Here is a 16,934-nt window from a genome sequence, read left to right as displayed (position 1 = left end):
GAATAAGATTATCTGATGTCAATATTGCTTACCCGTTGTTGGCTTCTTATTTTTACAGGATTACAGGTCATTCTCCCAGATAATGTAGTGGGCACTTCATGCATCCTAAGCAGTAACATGTTCTGAGTTTAATTAGACCATGTACATGGCCTACGGAGAACAGGTTCAGCTTCCAGTGTGGACAGTAGTATGCATCTTTATTTTGAAACATCACACATAAGTTTTTATACATCAGATGTATTTTGTGTCTTATCACTAGGATATATGTAGCATCCCTGAGTTAACATTTATAGTTTCTGCTATTTGTAAGCATAGAGAAATCTGTGATACCTGTAAATGTTCTTCCTGCAGCTTACCATTTTGTAGTCACACTGGAATTCATTCAGTACTCAAACTCACCACAGCTTACCCTCCTCTTAGACCTCTTCTCTTTCTCTCTCTCTCTCTCTTCGAGATATGGTCTTGCTCTGCAGCCCAGGCTGGAGTGTAGTGGCACAAGTGTATGGCTCAATGCAGCCACGACCTCCTGGGCTCAAGGGATCCTCCCACCTCAGCCTCCAGAGTAGCTGGGACTATAGGCACGAGCCACCAGGCCTGGCTAATTTTTGCATTTTTTGTAGAGATAATGTTTCACCATGTTGAGCTAGTTTCGAACTCTGAGTTCGAGTGATCTTCCTGCCTTGGAACCTCCCAAAGTGCTGGAATTACAGGAGTGGGCCATCGCGCCAGCCCCTTTATATTCTCTTCTGGAATGTTCTGATCTTCCAAAGGCTGCCTTCTTTTTTGTCAATTCAGTTTGGCTTAGATGTCACTTCTCACAGAGGCCCAATTGCTATCATACTGCCTATTGTAATTCGCCAGATAACACTTAATGCAATTTATGAGATTTTATTTAACCATTTTTTATGGTGAAATTTAATACAGATATAGAAGACCACGTAAAAACAATTGTTTAGCTTAATGGGTTGCCAGAAGATGAATATCCCTGTACTCAGAACTCAGGCTGGGAAATCAAGCTTTGCTGCTCGATTGCGACACCAGTCACAGTCCCCTTCCTCCCTGTAGAAGGAGGTGTGGTCCAGCCTCTTAAGGTGATGCTTTCCTTTTCTTCCTCGTTTCCTCCTCCATGCTTCCATAAGCATCATAGTTTACTTTTACCTGATTTTCATTACTGTTTTTCAGTCTATCTTTTCACATTTTTAGTCAACAATCTTTCCTTCCCATTTCTTTTTTTGGTTACATTTTATTTAATAAACCAACTCTTTGGTCTGTAGAGTTTCTTATATTCTGGATTTTGTGGATTGCTTTGCATCCCTCTGGAGTTTCCCAGGCCCTCCTGTATTTCCTGTGAATGGGTATGGAGCAATACCAATAGTACTTCTGTGATGAGAGCAATGTATATCTGAGCTGTGGGTTGTGGCTACTTGTGGCTACTGAGCTCTTTAAATGTGGCTAATGAGACTGGAGAACTAAATTTTAAATCTTATTTAATCTTAATTAAGATTAATTTAAATAACCATGTATTTCTAGTTACCCTGTAGACAAAACATCTAGCAGTTGGACAGGATTTAAATTTGATTTTTATTTTTCAGTGAAACTGCTTCCCAGGTGATGGTGTTTTCTCATTAGGAGGCGCATAAAGACTGGTTGTGTCCTTTTAATGCTATTAGATGTTATCAGTTGTTGGTGCTTAATGCCTAGAACCATACCAATTTCTTAAGAATGTAGAGTGGTGATGTTCCATTCAATCATTTCTCTTTATGTATTAGCTGTAATACTTCTTTAAAGAGAAACTTTTCCTCTTCTACTATTTGGTTATCCACTTCCATATATATAGGGTAAATGCTTGATTTTTTTTTTCTTTTTTTTTTTTTTGAGATGGAGTTTCATTCTGTCGCCCAGGCTGGAGTGCGGTGGCACGATCTTGGCTCACTGCAAGCTCTGCCTCCCGGGTTCATGCCATTCTCCTGCCTCAGCCTCCCGAGTAGCTGGTGCTACAGGCGCCCACCACTACAGCCGGCTAATTTTTTTGTATTTTTAGTAGAGACGGGGTTTCACCATGTTGGTCAGGCTGGTCTCGAACTGCTGACCTTGTGATCCACCTGCCTCAGCCTCCCAAAGTGCTGGGATTACAGGTGTGAGCCACTGTACCCGGCCCATGCTTGATTCTTTAATCAGTTTTTGGAGTGATTCTCCAAAGGATACTTGTCTGTAAGTTTCACTGTGATGTCATAGATATAAATGTAGTTGATGTGCCTTGTGCTCCTGCACCTGTTATCCCTTATTGAAGCTCCTCTTTATCCCACCTGTGGCCTGTGAGGGTCTGTGCATACCAGCTCCTGAGTCCTTATGTTACAGTCGTAGTCATTCTTTATCAATTCTTGCTCTGTGATATGAGAGAGTGCTTGGAATCACCCATAAGAAGTCCTGATTTCTTTTAGTAGAAAATGGTATTTCAACATGACAGCCTAGGCATAGGAATCCTTACTGCCATGAGTTGGTCATTACTTCTAGGCACCCGAATCAGGAGAGTTCATATAGATATTTCCAGTTCACATACAGGACTACATCGTACTCATTCTTCCACTGGAGAATTATTCCTAGGTTGAATCAGAAGATGATGAAATTAGAGAATCGCATAGTTACTCATTTGCTTTATCCCATATTACACACAAAATAGTGTCAGAATAATATGACAACTTAAAACAGTTAAAGATTTTTTTCCCTCATATACTGTCTCATTTCTCTTTTCAAAAGTGACTGTGCCATTTTACTTACCCACTGGCACTGTATGTGGGTTCCATTTTCACCACTTCTTCACCAGCACTTGCTATTATCTTTTTGATTATAGCCATCCTAGAGGGGGTGAAGTTGTATCTCATTGTAGTATTGACTTGCATTTCCCTGATAGATAATGACGTTGAACATCTTTTCATGCGCTTATTGGCTATTTGTACATACTCTTCATATTGTTTGCCCATTTCAAAAATTGGATTACTTAGTTGTATGCGTTGTTTATATATTCTGGATATAAGTCCCTTATCAGATACATAATTTGCAAATATCTTCTCCCATTTTATAGGAATTAAGTTTTCACACAGGTTTAGATTAACAAATAGCAAGACCAACTTTGTAAACTACTGTCTCATTGCATCGCCTTAGAAACCTTAATAAAATTGAAAATTAGTTGAATTAGTAATTATCTGTTTGTTTACTTATGAGGTCAGTAGACTAGTAGTATTTAATACTTTCCATGTCTGCTGCTTAATGTGTTTCATCTCTGTGGTTATACTGTCTCCATCAAAGGTAAAGTTATTTCCTGGGCTCATTTGAAATGAGAATATCCATGAAAGTGGGAAATGTTTAAAGGCAAGTTGTCGCCTACTGCCATTTCTTAGAGTTGTTTTGCTGAGTGATTGGAACACCTCACCTAAGTGCTGACTTTTCTGCGTAAGGTTATGAACAGTATCAGAGATTGCTTCGTGACTGGAAAGTGGGAAGATGATAAAGATGCAGCCAAGGTCTTAGCAGACGATGGTAAGTAAAGAGCTGGGTTCTTCGGGAAGACTGGCTTCTCAAAACTTTACAGTATCTTAGACAATAGTCAAATTGAAAATAATAGTCACTTGTGAAATGCTTTGGGGAATTCAGACAGGAGTAATGAACCAGGTAATATTCTGGGTTTTCCTTTTATGATGATCTTATTTTCTCAGTTGGCTGATTTACTACATATGGACTTTAAAAGTGAGAAACTTTCCATAAATTTTAATCAAGTGTTTGTTAAAAATAGATTTTGTGTGATGTGAAAAATATATACAAATAACATTTATATTTTTCTTTTCGTAATAAAAGTAGTATGCATTGTAGAAAATTTAGAATGAAAAGTACATAACATACCAGAATTCTACCAACCCATAAAAAAACCTTTGTTAGCTTCTTCAACTATTTCCTTCTAGTCATTTAAAAATCATGTGTTTAAACCTTTTTAGTTGTACTTTATATAATTTTTGGCAGGAGGATTGCTTAAGTGATGTACTTTATATAAATTTTGTCATTAAATTTTTTCAAATATTTCATTTTTATTATTTAAATATCATACCATTATTGAAGTCACAATTTTTTCAATACCTAAGAAGTTTTGTACTTTGTTCATTTTATAAAGAACTCCACACTGAACAACTTTGAAATAATTCTTGGCTCGCACTTTTTATTTTCATAAGATAGATTCATAAGTGTTAGAATTGAGTCATTTTTATGGATTGCAACTGCCAAATGGTTTTTTGGAAGGTCATTCTTTTTGTTTGTCTTGAGACTAGATGTCGCTCTGTTACCCAGGCTGGAGTGCTATGGTGTGGTCATGGCCCACTGCAGCCTCAGCCTCGCAGACCCAAGCCTCCCGAGTAGCTAGGACCACAGGCTTGCATCACTACACCCAGCTAATTTTTAAATTTTTTTGTACAGACAGTCTTTTTATGTCGCCCAGGCTGGTCTCAAACTCCTAGGCTTAAGAGATCCTCCTGCGTCAGCCTCCTGAGTAGCTTGAACCACAAATATATACCACCATGTACGGATAGGGGTCTTGCCATGTTGCCTAGGCTGGCCTTGAATTCCTGGGCTTAAGCAATCCTCCCACCTTAGCCTTCCAAAGTGCTGGGATTACAGGCATGAGCCACTGTGCCTAGTCTGTAGTATGTGAATGTATTCTTTATATATATATAATTTTTTTTCTGGGCTTTCTAGTTAATATCATTGATCTCTGTTGGTTCATTTATTATTACTATAATTTAGTACTCTATGTAGCTTTATCACGTTATTAAGACACCAGTTATAAAAACTGTCTCAACAGTTTCTTTCCCTTTTTGTTCTGCTGGGGGGCTTCTTTTAGGATTCTCCTGACTATTCTCACTTGCTTATTGTTTTTTCCATAGGAACTTAAGAATCGTCTTTTCTGTTTTCAAAAGAAAGTGTGGCGGGTTTCTTTTTTAATCACTTTAGTGAGGTACAATTGATGGTAAACTACAGTGTTTAAAGTGTACAATTTGATAAGCTTTGATATGTGAATATACCGTCGCCACAATCAAAATAATGAACATATTTGTCACCCCCACAGTTTTCTTATAGCACTTTGTAACCCTCCATCCTGTCCTCTTCCATCGCCAGGTACATTCAGCTGCCTTGTGTCGCTATTCAGTAGGTTGTGCCCTTTAGATTTAATCGAAATGGGATCCTACAATATGTACTCTTTTCTGTCTAACTTCTTTTACTCAGCATGATTATTTCAAGATTCATCCATGCTGTTGCATCTTCATTTCTTTTTGTTGGCTAGTGGGTAGTCCATTGTATGATGTATAGCAATTTATTTATCTGTTAACCTGTTGATAAACAATTATTTCCAGGTTTTGGATATTATGAGTAAAGCTGCTGTGAACATTTTTGTAGAAGTCTGTATGTGAACCACCGCTTTTATTTCTTTTGGGTAAATAAGTAGTTCAGAATGGACTAAATGGGTCATATGATAGGTACACATTTAATTTTTTAAGAAGTTACCCAACTGTTTTCCAAAGTGTATATACCATTTTCCATTGCCACCATAACTTTATGCGACTTCCGATTGCTTCACTCTACATCTTTCCCAGTACCTGGTAGTATCAGTCTTTTTAAATTGTAGGCCTTCTTTTAGGCATAGAGTGGTATCTTGTAGTTTTAGTGACTAATGGTATCAAGCATTTTTTCATGTGCTTATTTGCCATCTGTGTCTTCTTTGATGAAATATCTGTCCAAATCTTTTGCACATTATTTTAATTTGGTTGAATTCTAAGAAATTTTATGTATTTTTGATACAAATTCTGTATCACATGTGTTATGCAATTATTTTTGCCTAGTGTGTGCCTTGTCTTTTCTATTTTTAATAGTGTTTTTCACAGAGCAAAGTATTTAATTTTGGTATAGGTCAATTTATCAAAAAAAAATTTTGTTTTTTTTGGGATGGCATCTTGCTCTGTCTCCCAGAGTGCGATATGATCTTGGCTCACTGCAACCTCTGCCCCCTGGGTTCAAGCCATTCTCCTGCCTCAGCCTCCCAAGTAACTGGGATTACCGGTGCCCACCACCATGCCTGCCTAATTTTTGTATTTTTAGTAGAGATGGGGTTTTGCCATGTTGGTCAGGCTGGTCTCGAACCCTGACCTCACGATCCACCCGCCTCAGCCTCCCAAAGTGCTGGGATTACAGGCATGAGCCACTGTGCCCTGCCCAAAAATTCCTCTTATGGACTGTGCTTTTGATAGTGTATGTAAGAAATCTTTGCCTCACCCAACATCACAAATTGTCTCATGTATTCTACAAGTCTTACAGTTTCAGGTTTTACATTTAGGTCTATAATTCTTTTTGAGTTAATTTTTTATAGGGTGTTGGCTATGGATTTAGGTTCCTTTTGACATATTGATATCTACTTTTCCCAGCACCGTCTGCTGAAAAACTATTTTTTTTCCCCGTTGAATTGCCCTGTATTGGTTGGCCATATATGGGTGAATATTTCTGGGCTGTCTGTTCTGTTCCATTGATATATTTGTTTATTTTTATACCAATACCAACACTGTCTCTGTTACTTACAGCTTTATAATTAGTATTGGAATTAGGTAGTTTTTAACTTTAGGCAGTTTTTCAAACTTTAGTCTCCTTTTCAAAGTTGTTTTGGTTAATCTAGGTTCTTTGCATTTTCATATAAATTTTAAGATGAGCATGTCAATTGCTATAAAAAAGCCCACTGCAATTTTGATTGGGATTTCATGGAACTTGTAAACAATTTGGGAAAATTGCCATCTTAACCACATTGAGTTTTAGTTTTCTGATCTATGAACATAGTAACTCTCCATTTGTCCTGGTCTTTAATTTCTCTCAGCAAGGTTTTCAGGATACAGGTCTTATACAACTCTCAACAATTTATTTTCATATCAACTTGTATTTATGTATGGCTAATATATTAGAAATGTGTAGATTTTTTTTTTTTTTTATTGATCTTGTATCCTGCAATCTTGCTAAATTACTTGTTAGTTCTTTTTTTTTTTGAGACAGAGTCTCGCTCTGTCACCCAGGCTGGAGTGCAGTGGCATGACCTCAGCTCACCGCAGCCTCTGCCTTCCAGGTTCAAGCAGTTCTCGTGCCCCAGCCTCGCGAGTAGCTGAGATTACAGGCAGCCACTATCACGCCCAGCTAGTTTTTTTATTTTTAGTAGAGATGAGGTTTCACCAGGTTGGCCAGGCTAGTCTCAAACTCCCGACCTCAAGTGTGTGTTTACAGGGGAGGGATAAACTTTGACTAAACAGTATTCATGGTTTTCTAAGTAAATACTTCTTACTATCCCAAGGATTCTTCTTCTTTTATGCTGCTTTTTCTCCTGTTCTGCACAATAAAGCCTGGGCTTCCAATTTCTGCTTTGACCTTTCACCCTGGTCCAATCTCATATGGTTCCCCCAGTTTCTGTGCAGGATGGTTCTGGTAGCCAAGCAGGAAACTCTTTATCTACAGAAAGGCTGAGATAGATCCCAGTGGTTTTACTTTCTTTCTTTCCTATCTGGATGACTTGATTTTTCTTGCCTTACTGCCCTGGCTTAAACTTCCAGGACAGTGTGGATTAGAAGTCAAAGTAAACATCCTTGCTTTGTCCTGATTTTGCTTATTTTCCAAGTGAACTTAGGAATCACCTTTTCTGGCCGGGTGCAGTGGCTCACACCTATAATTCTGGCACTTTGGAAGGCTGAGGCGGGCGGATCACAAGGTCAGGAGTTTGAGACCAGCCTGGCCAACATGGTGAAACCCCGTCTCTACTAAAAATACAAAAATTAGCCAAGCATGGTGGCACACACCCGTAATCCTAGCTACTCAGGAGGCTGAGGCAGGAGAATTGCTTGAACCCAGAAGGCAGAGGCTGCGGTAAGCTGAGATCGCGCCACTGAACTCCAGCCTGGGCGACAGTGCGGGACTCTGTCTCAGAAAAAAAAAAAAAAGAATCACCTTTTCTATTTCCAAAAGAAAAGTTTGTGGTGTGTTTTTTCCTAATTAAACTTTTAAGTTTGAGGTAATTGTAGATTGACATGCACTTGTAAGAACAAATACAGAGAAAAAAAAAGAACGAATACAGAGAGATCTCCTGTATCTTTGCTATAGCACTATCTGTGTATATATGTACTATGTATACTATGTGTACTGTAATACAAGGTCACAGCCTGGATGCCAACATTGATACAATCTGCTGATCCTATGTAGATTTCTCTAGTTTCACTTGTGTGTGTGTGTGTTTTATGTGTGTGTTTTATGTGTATGTGTGTGTGTATACTTCTGTGCTCTTTTATGACGTGTAGGTTTGTGTGTCTACCAACAGTTAAGATACAGAGCAGTTCCATCACAAGGATTGCTTGTATTGCCGTTTTATAAACACACCCACACCCCTGCTGTTCCCCAGCCCCCAGTTCCTTCCCTTGTGAACCATAATGTGTTTTCTGTTTCTACAATTTTGTCATCTTCAAGAATGTTAAATAAACAGAATCATACAATCTATAACCTTTTGTGAAGGGCTTTTTTTCACTCAGCATAATTTCCTGGAGATCCATTCAAGTTGGTGCATGTACCATAGGTCATTCCTTTTTATTGCTGAGTAGTGCTCCATTGTCTGGATGTACCAGTTTGTTTAACCATTCATCCAAGATCGAGCTGGGTTGTTTTCAGTTTGTTTTGTTTTGTTTTGTTTTCAGACAGGGTCTTGCTCTGATGCCCAGTCTGGGGTGCAGTGGTGCGATACTGGCTCACTGCAGCCTTGACCTCCTAGGCTCAAGTGATCTTCCCACAACAGCACCCCCAAGGAGCTGGGACTACAGGCATGCACCATCGTGCCTGGCTAATATTTTTTTATTTGTTTGTTTGTTTTGTAGAGACAGGATCTTGCTGTGTTGCTCAGGCTGGTCTTGAACTCCTGGCCTGTTTTCAATTTTTGACTATTAGAATTGAGCTACTATGAACATTTGTATACAAGTTTTTGTGTAAATACGCACTTCCCATTTTTCTGGGAAATAAATGCCCAATAATGCAGTTGCTGGGTTATATGGTAATTGCACAGTTTCATAGGAGACTGCCAGAGAAGTTGGGCCATTTGATGTTTCTACTAGCAATTATGTGAGTGATCCAATTTCTTTACATCCTTGCCAATGGTGTGGTGTTCTCACTGTTGTTTATTCTAGCTATTCTAATAGGTATGTGATATTTCATTGTGGTTTTAAGTTATACTTCCCCACTGGCTAATAATGGTGAGCATTTTTTCATGTGTTTATTTGCATTTTTATATCTTCTATACAGATAAAAAATGTCTGGGGATGTCTTTTTTTTTGCACTTTTAAAAATTGGGTTGGGTTGGGTACTGTGAGTTCATTATATGTTTGACTCCATCGTCGGATGTGTGATTTGCAGATACTTTCTCCTAGTCTGTAGTTTTCATTTTCTTAATGGGGCCTTTCACAGAGCAAAAGTTTTTATTTTTTATTTTTTTATTTTTTGTTATTATTATTATTTTTGAGACGGAGTCTCGCTCTGTTGCCCAGGCTGGAGTGCAATGGTGTGATCTCCACTCACTGCAAGCTCCGCCTCCCGGGTTCACGCCATTCTCCTGCCTCAGCCTCCCTAGTAGCTGGGACTACAGGCGCCCACCACCATGCCCAGCTAATTTTTTTGTATTTTTAGTAGAGACGGGGTTTCACAGTGTTTGCCAGGATGGTCTCCATCTACTGACCTCGTGATCTGCCCGCCTCGGCCTCCCAAAGTGCTAGGATTACAGGGGTGAGCCACTGCATCAAGCCAAAAGTTTTTATTCTTGATGAAATCCAATTTACCGGTTTTTTATAGTATTTTTTGTTTTCTCTTTACACCCATGATCTATTTTGATTTTTTCATTTTATGAGATATGAGGCTTAGGTCAAGGTTTATATTTTCGCCTGCGGTTGTATAATTTTTCTAGCACCATGTATTTTATTGAATTGCTTTTGACTTTGGTAAAAAATTAGTTGAGCATCTTTCTGTGAATCTTTCTGGGTTCTCTTGTGTTCCATTGACTTCAAGTGTCAGTCCCTTGGCCAGTACCACCCTTGCTGTCTAGGTTCCTGTAGCTTTATAGTGAGTGTTAATGTTGAGTAGAGTGACTCCTCTTACTTTATTCCTGTTTTTCAAGATTGGTTAAGCTAGGCCGGGCGCGGTGGCTCACGCTTGTAATCCCAGCACTTTGGGAGGCGGAGGCGGAGGCGGGCGGATCACGAGGTCAGGAGATTGAGACCACGGTGAAACCCCGTCTCTACTAAAAATACAAAAAATTAGCCGGGCGTGGTGGTGGGCGCCCGTAGTCCCAGCTACTCGGAGAGGCTGAGGCAGGAGAATGGCGTGAACCCGGGAGGCGGAGCTTACAGTGAGCCGAGATTGCGCCACTGCACTCCAGCCTGGGCGACAGAGGGAGACTCCGTCTCAAAAAAAAAAAAAAAAAAAAAGATTGGTTAAGCTATCCCAAGGCTTGTGACTTTCCCTATAAATCTTAGAATAAACTTGTTTATGTCTGCAACAACTTAGCTGGAATTTTGATAGGGATTGCATTAAACCTATAGATCAGTTTGGGGGGATAATCTTTTTCTATTTTGAGTATTAAAATAGGTGAACACGGTATATTTATTTATTTTAGTTTTTATTTCTTTCATCAGTATTATGATTTTCAGCATACCAGTTGGGAATATGTTTTGATAAGTTTAGACCTAAGTATTTGATTTTGATTGATTTTCATTTCTTTATCTTTTGTACTGCTAAACTCATTTATTAGTTGTAGGAGGGTTTTGTTTTGTTTTGTCTTTGTAGATTGCCTGGGATTGTCTACACAGACAGTTGTGTAGAAGACATAGAGACAGTGTTATTTCTTTCTTTTCAACCTGTATGGCTTTTCCTTCTTTTTTTTTAATTAAATTTTTTGGGAGTAGAGATGGGGTCTCACTATGTTGCTCAGGCTGGTCTCAAACTCCTGAACTCCAGTGATCTGCTTGCCTCAACCTCCCAGAGTGCTGGGATTATAGGCGTGAGCGACCATGCCTGGCCTTCTTTCTGTTTTAAAATTTTCTGCCTTAATTCAGTGACTGGACTTTTAGTACAATGTGGAGTAAGTGCTGAGAGTGGACTTCCTTTGTTGTTCCCAATCTTGTCACTGTTATTTATTTACTATCATGACTGGATGTTGAATTTTGTCTAATGCCTTTTGGTGTCAGTTGATATGATCATCTGGATATGGGTTTCATTCTTTACTCTTTTGATATAGATTACACTGATCCTTTTATTTTTTGAGACGTGGTCTTCCTCTGTCACCTAGGCTGGAGTGCAGTGGTGCCATCACGGCTCACTGCAGCGTCGACCTCCTATGCTCCAGTGATCCTCCTGCCTCCGCCTCTCGAGTAGCTGGGACTATAAGTGTGTGCTGTCATGCCTGGCTAATTTTTTTTTTTTTTTTTTTTTTTTTGTAGAGCCAGATCTTACTGTGTTGCCCAGGCTGGTCTTGCTTCAAGGGAACTCTTGGCTTCAAGGGATCCTCCCACTTCAGCCTCCCAAGCGTTAGGTTTACAGGCAGGAGCCACTGCACCTGGCCTGATTCATTTTTTGAATGTTGAAGCAGACTTGCATACCTGGGATAACTCTCACTTGATCATGAATGAAAATGAAAATACAACATATGGAAATGTGTGTGTTTTTTTGTTTTGTTTTTTCTTTTCATGTCAGATGGTTAACGTGCTAATGTTGTAACAAGGGTCAAGGGTGGCATATCCCACATACATGCATGAATACCCAGTCATCACACTTATGAACTACGAAAAGATCACCATGTGAAAATTTTTCTACAAATCTTTTTATGTGTTGTTGAATTCCATTTGATAGTACTTTGTTGAGGATTTTTTGCATTCATGAGAGATACTGGTCTGTGGGTTTTATTGTTTTGTTTTTTCTTTTTGTGGGGGTACTGTCTTCATCTGGTTTTGGCATTGGGATAATACTAGCCTCATAAAATGAGTTGCAAAGTGTTCCCTATTCTGTTTTCTGGAAGAGTTTGCATAGAATTGGGATGAATTCTTTAAATATTTGGTGTAATTCTCCAGTGAAACCATCTGGGCCTGGAGATTTCTTTTTCCAGAAGCTCTTAATTACAAATTTTATTTCTTTAATGGTTATAGGACGATTCAGATTATCTATTTCATCTTGCCTGAATTTTGGTAGTTTATGATTTTCAGGGTATTTGAAGTCCTGTTAGGGAAGAGGAAGTTGTACTGAGTGCCTTCTTGAAGAGACCAGCTTGGGTAGTCTGAGGGTGATGTTTAGAGTATCTCCTTAATACTCTTTAATGGCTGCGGGAGCCTTTTTGATAAGCCCTGTTTTATTTGTGATGTTGTTGGTTTGTGTCTTCTCTATTTTTATCTTTGTCATAAAATTTATTAGTTTTGTTGATTCTATTCAAGTAACCAGCTTTTTGTTTCATTGACTTTCTCTGTTTTTCTGTTTTCAATGTTATTGATTTCTGCCCTTTATTTAGTTATTTTTTTTTGAGACTGATTTCACTCTTGTTGCCCAGGCTGGAGTGCAATGGCATGATCTTGGCTCCCCTCAACCTCCACCTCCGGGTTCAAGTTATTCTCCTGCCTCAGCTTCCCGAGTAGCTGGGATTACAGGCATGCACCCCGACGCACAGCTAATTTTTTGTATTTTTAGTAGGGACAGGGTTTCTCTGTGTTGGTCAGGCTGTTCTCAAGCTCCTGACCTCAGGTGATCCACCTGCCTTGGCCTCCCAAAGTGCTGGGAATACAGGCGTGAGCCACCGCACCCGGCCGATTTCTGCCCCTTATTATTTCTATTCTTCTGCTTGTTTGGGGTTTATTTTGTTCTTTTTGAAATTTCTTAGGTTATTGGTTTATCTTTTCTCATTTCTAATGTGAGCATTTAGTGTTTAAATTTCCTTCTCAGTACTGCTGAGCTGTACCCCACAAATGTTCATGTGTTGTATTTTCATTCATATTTCCTTTGGGACTTCTTTTTGACCCATGCATTATTTATAAATATGTTGTTTTAATTACCAAGTATTTAGAGAGTTTCCTGTTTTTCTATTATAGATTTCTAGCTTGGTTACATTATGTTCTGAGAACATATTGTTATGATTTGAATTCTTTTAGATTTGCTGTGATTTCTTTTATTGCCCCAAATGTACTTCATCTTGGTAGATTTCTATTGGCTTTAAAAATGTGTGTATTTTGCTGTTGGGGAATGGGGTGTTATACAGATGTCAGATTTTGCTGGTTGACTGTTCAGATCTTTTGTAAATCCTTGCTCCTTTTCTGCCTAGTTTCACTCTGTCACTTACGCTAGAGTGCAGTGGCACGAACATGACTCACTGCAGCCTTGACCTCCTAGGCTCAAGTAGTTCCCCTGGCTTAACCTCCTGAGTAGCTGGTACTATAGGTGTGTGCCACCACACCTGGCTAAATTTAAAATTTTTTGGAGAGATGAGGCCTTGCTATGTTGCTCAGGCTCGAACTCCTGGCCTCAAGCTCTCCTTTGTCTTTGCCTCCCAGAGTGCCAGGATTACAGGCATGAGCCACTGTGCCCGGCCTCTGCCTAGTTTTAACAGTTGCTAAGAGGAGGATGTTGAAGTAGATGTCTTCTTGGTGGGTTAATCCTTTCGTCATTCAGCAGTTGTTATGGTCACTTCCTTTTCACCCCACTGGTGAAGGAGGGGTCCCTGCCCTAAAGTGTGGGAGATGGCTGAACATGACACCTGGCATGGATGGATGAGATTGACAGCAGTGTTTTAGTCACATATACCCACAGCTCAGAGGAGGACACTGCCTGCCACACAGGGTCAGATGGGCACCGCACTCTGTAGCGGAGTGAGGGCTGGGGGCTGAGGAATCAGGCAGGCTTGGTAGTAACAAAAGCACACAGTGACCAATGGTTCCCGAGGGGGAATGCAATTGGCTTGTTTGAATAAATTCATGGGCTGGCAGACAGGTGAAGTGAAACTTCTTAGGCTGAAGTGCAACTGTTCTGGCTGATAAAAGAACTAGCCAGGTGGGGAGCCTTTCCTGCTGGGTGGCGGGGTAGGGGGTGTCTGGCAGAAACAGGAAAACCCATGGCTAGGCCTTTGGGGCCCTGTGAGGCTCAAAGATGTCAAGGCTGCATAGGAAATTTTAGATCTTAAAATTCAGTGAAGACCCTCTCCAGCTCTGGTAAATTATTTTGCTTGAAGTCTACTTCATGAGATATTAATATATTCACTCCTACTTCCTTAAAAAATTCATGATTACATAGGATATCTTTCTCCATTCTTTTACTTTCAACCTACTTAGGTCCTTAAGTGAGTTTGAAGTTTCTTATGAACAGTATTTAGTTGGGCCATGTGTTTATTATAGGCTCTCCATCAATCTGTCTTTTGGTTTACTTAGACCATTTACATTTAAGGTGCTTATTGTTACATAATTGCTTATGTCTGATGTTTTTATTATTTGCTTTTTTGTTTCCTTTTTCTTTCCCTCCATCTTGATCTACTTCTGTATAATGTTGTTGCGTGTATCTCTTTGTATATTCTTAAAGTGTTTGCTCTGGATGTTACAATATGTGTATTGTAATATAATAGTCTACTGGTACCAGTATTTACCACTTCAAAGTGTGGAAACCTGCCTTACATTTATGTCTCTTTACTTTTCCACTTGTATAAATCACTGGCTTGAGTATTAGGTGGTGGTGTAGTTTTTGTTTCAGTTGTCAAATGTGATTTTAGAAACTGCGGATTGTCTCGTGTATGTATCCACATTTCTGGTCTTTCCTTTATCCCTCCTCCCATAGTCCCATATTCATCCCTTCTGCATAAGAACTTTCTGTAGCCATTTTTTTATTTTGATTTTTTTGTTTTAATTTTTTGTATTGTGGAAATGACAGAACATATTTCTGTAGCCACTTTTTAGCATTTCTAAATTTACCAGTGACAAATTCCTATATTCTCTTCCTCTGAGAATGTCTTTATTTCTCTCTTCATTTCTGAAGGGTAGTTTCATGGGATATAGAGTTTGTAGCCAACAGTTTTTTTGTTTGTTTGGTTGGTTTTTTTGTTTGATTGTTTGTTTGTTTGGTTTTTTTTTTAAGCACTTGAAAATGTTGTGCCACTTCCTTCTGGCCTCCATGGCATTTGAGTTGGCGTGTCCCTACAGGCATTCTGCCATTTTTGGTCTTTGTTTTTAGTTTTGAAAGTTTAATCAGTGTTGCTTTCTTTTGGTATACTTTGAGGTTTGCTCAGCTTCTTGAATCTGTAAGTTTGTATCTTTCACCAAATGTGGGAAGCATCAGGAATTAGTTATTTGCATGCTTTCACAGCTCTGGTCTCCTGTGAGACTCAGATAACATAAATGCGGGATCTTTTGTTATCATCCCACAGGTCCGTGCAGCTCTGTTCATTTGTTTTCAGGTTATTTTCTCTCTATTCTTTAGACTAGGTGAATTCTGTTGATCAGATTTCAGCTTCTCTGATTCTCTCCTCTGTCGTCTCCACTTTTACTCAATAGAGCCCATCCAAATAGATTTTTTTTTTTTTAATTTCTGTTACTGGATTTTGTATTTCTGTAATTTCCATTTGATTCTTCTTCAGTTTCTTTGCTGACGTTTTCAGTTCTTTGTTGCCATAGGATTTGTAGTTGCTTGTTGAAGCATTTTTATACTGACTGTTATAAGTGATGAGTCAGATGGTTCCAACATCTGCCTATATAATTTTTTTATTTTTGCAGGAAGTCCTCCTGTTTAGGTTTAGTCTGTAGGTCCTGGTCTACTTTGTGGGCTGTGACTCCAATGGCAATTTAATTTCAGAGCCTTCATGGTGTTATTTTGGTCTGTTTGGCTTATATGTATCACTAGGATTCTCCCACCAGTCCCTGCTGTTGCCCACCTGAGGGAACAGGGGAGCTGCCCCAGGCTGGGCCACCTGCTGCAGCTAGGTGGGTGGGGAATGGTGGTTGTCTTGGTGTGTGGAGCTGGTTTTCTTGTTGTGGGGAATCTCCTTTGATCTGGGGGGACTGAGTCTGCCTGGGTTGCCTTCTATTGCTACGTTGGGACTTGGGAAACTCTGGGCCTGGGTCACCTTCCTATTGGATGGGCCCAGGGAGACACCTGGCCACTATGCATTCCCTCGTCCTAGAGTCCCTCAGCAGCCTTTTTCTTTCCACCTTTCAGAATTCTCCGTTGATCATCTCCTGTCTATTATTTCTAGAGTTTAGGTTACATTTCTTAGGAGAGTATAATGTGTTATCTTCTGTAGACCAGAAATCCTTAGTGGTGGTTTCGGGTTGTAACTGTGCTAAAGGGAGAACTGGCGTATTTGTGATGTTAAGTCTTTCTTTTCAAATGAGGACATATCATTATTCAGTAGACAATATTTACAACACCTACTTCCTTGGGTTGAAGAATGTGGTTAAGGCAGGGAAAGTACTTAACGCAGTGCCTGGTGTGGAGAGCACTTACGAGTGTTGGTAGTGATGCTATTCCTTTTGTCCTTTGGTAGCATATTAAAGCTTTTCTTCTTTTAAGTACTTAACACAGTGCCTGGTGTGGAGAGCACTTACGAGTGTTGGTAGTGATGCTATTCCTTTTGTCCTTTGGTAGCATATTAAAGCTTTTCTTCTTTTTTAAAAAAATAAAGTTCTGGTGCATTTCTTGTTAGGTTTATTCCTATTTTATCCTTTTTTGCTTTTATTACAAATAGGAGCTTCCTATCTTTTGTAACTTCTACCTGGTTCTTTGGCCCTTATGTGAAAATGTTTTAACAGCCTTCTAAACTTTGCTTTCCCAAATGAGTTTTAACTTGCCTATTTCTTTTGTTTTTCTTTTTTTGAGACAGG

At 39.4% G+C, this 16,934-nt stretch overlaps 1 protein-coding gene and 1 non-coding gene across 6 annotated transcripts in view; one reads left to right on the top strand and one right to left on the bottom strand.

Annotated features, from left to right (window-relative positions):
• Positions 1 to 16,934, top strand: part of BMS1 (BMS1 ribosome biogenesis factor) — a 48,028-nt gene that overhangs the window by 15,258 nt on the left and 15,836 nt on the right. For all 5 annotated transcript variants that reach the window (XM_032143059.2, XM_058436520.1, XM_032143032.2 and 2 more), the window contains one exon: positions 3,456 to 3,537. In XM_032143059.2, the coding sequence (XP_031998950.1) occupies positions 3,456 to 3,537 (82 nt within the window). The remainder of the gene's footprint in view (positions 1 to 3,455; positions 3,538 to 16,934) is intronic.
• LOC116466213 (small nucleolar RNA U13) lies at positions 11,782 to 11,885 on the bottom strand. Its single transcript, XR_004247449.1, has one exon. It is a non-coding gene; the product is annotated as a small nucleolar RNA U13 (small nucleolar RNA).

This window comes from Hylobates moloch, unplaced genomic scaffold (assembly GCF_009828535.3).
Source record: "Hylobates moloch isolate HMO894 unplaced genomic scaffold, HMol_V3 SCAFFOLD_3, whole genome shotgun sequence".
Classification (NCBI taxonomy): domain Eukaryota; kingdom Metazoa; phylum Chordata; class Mammalia; order Primates; family Hylobatidae; genus Hylobates; species Hylobates moloch.
Note: the sequence above shows the minus strand (reverse complement) of the source record. Positions and strands in the feature narration are given on the sequence as shown.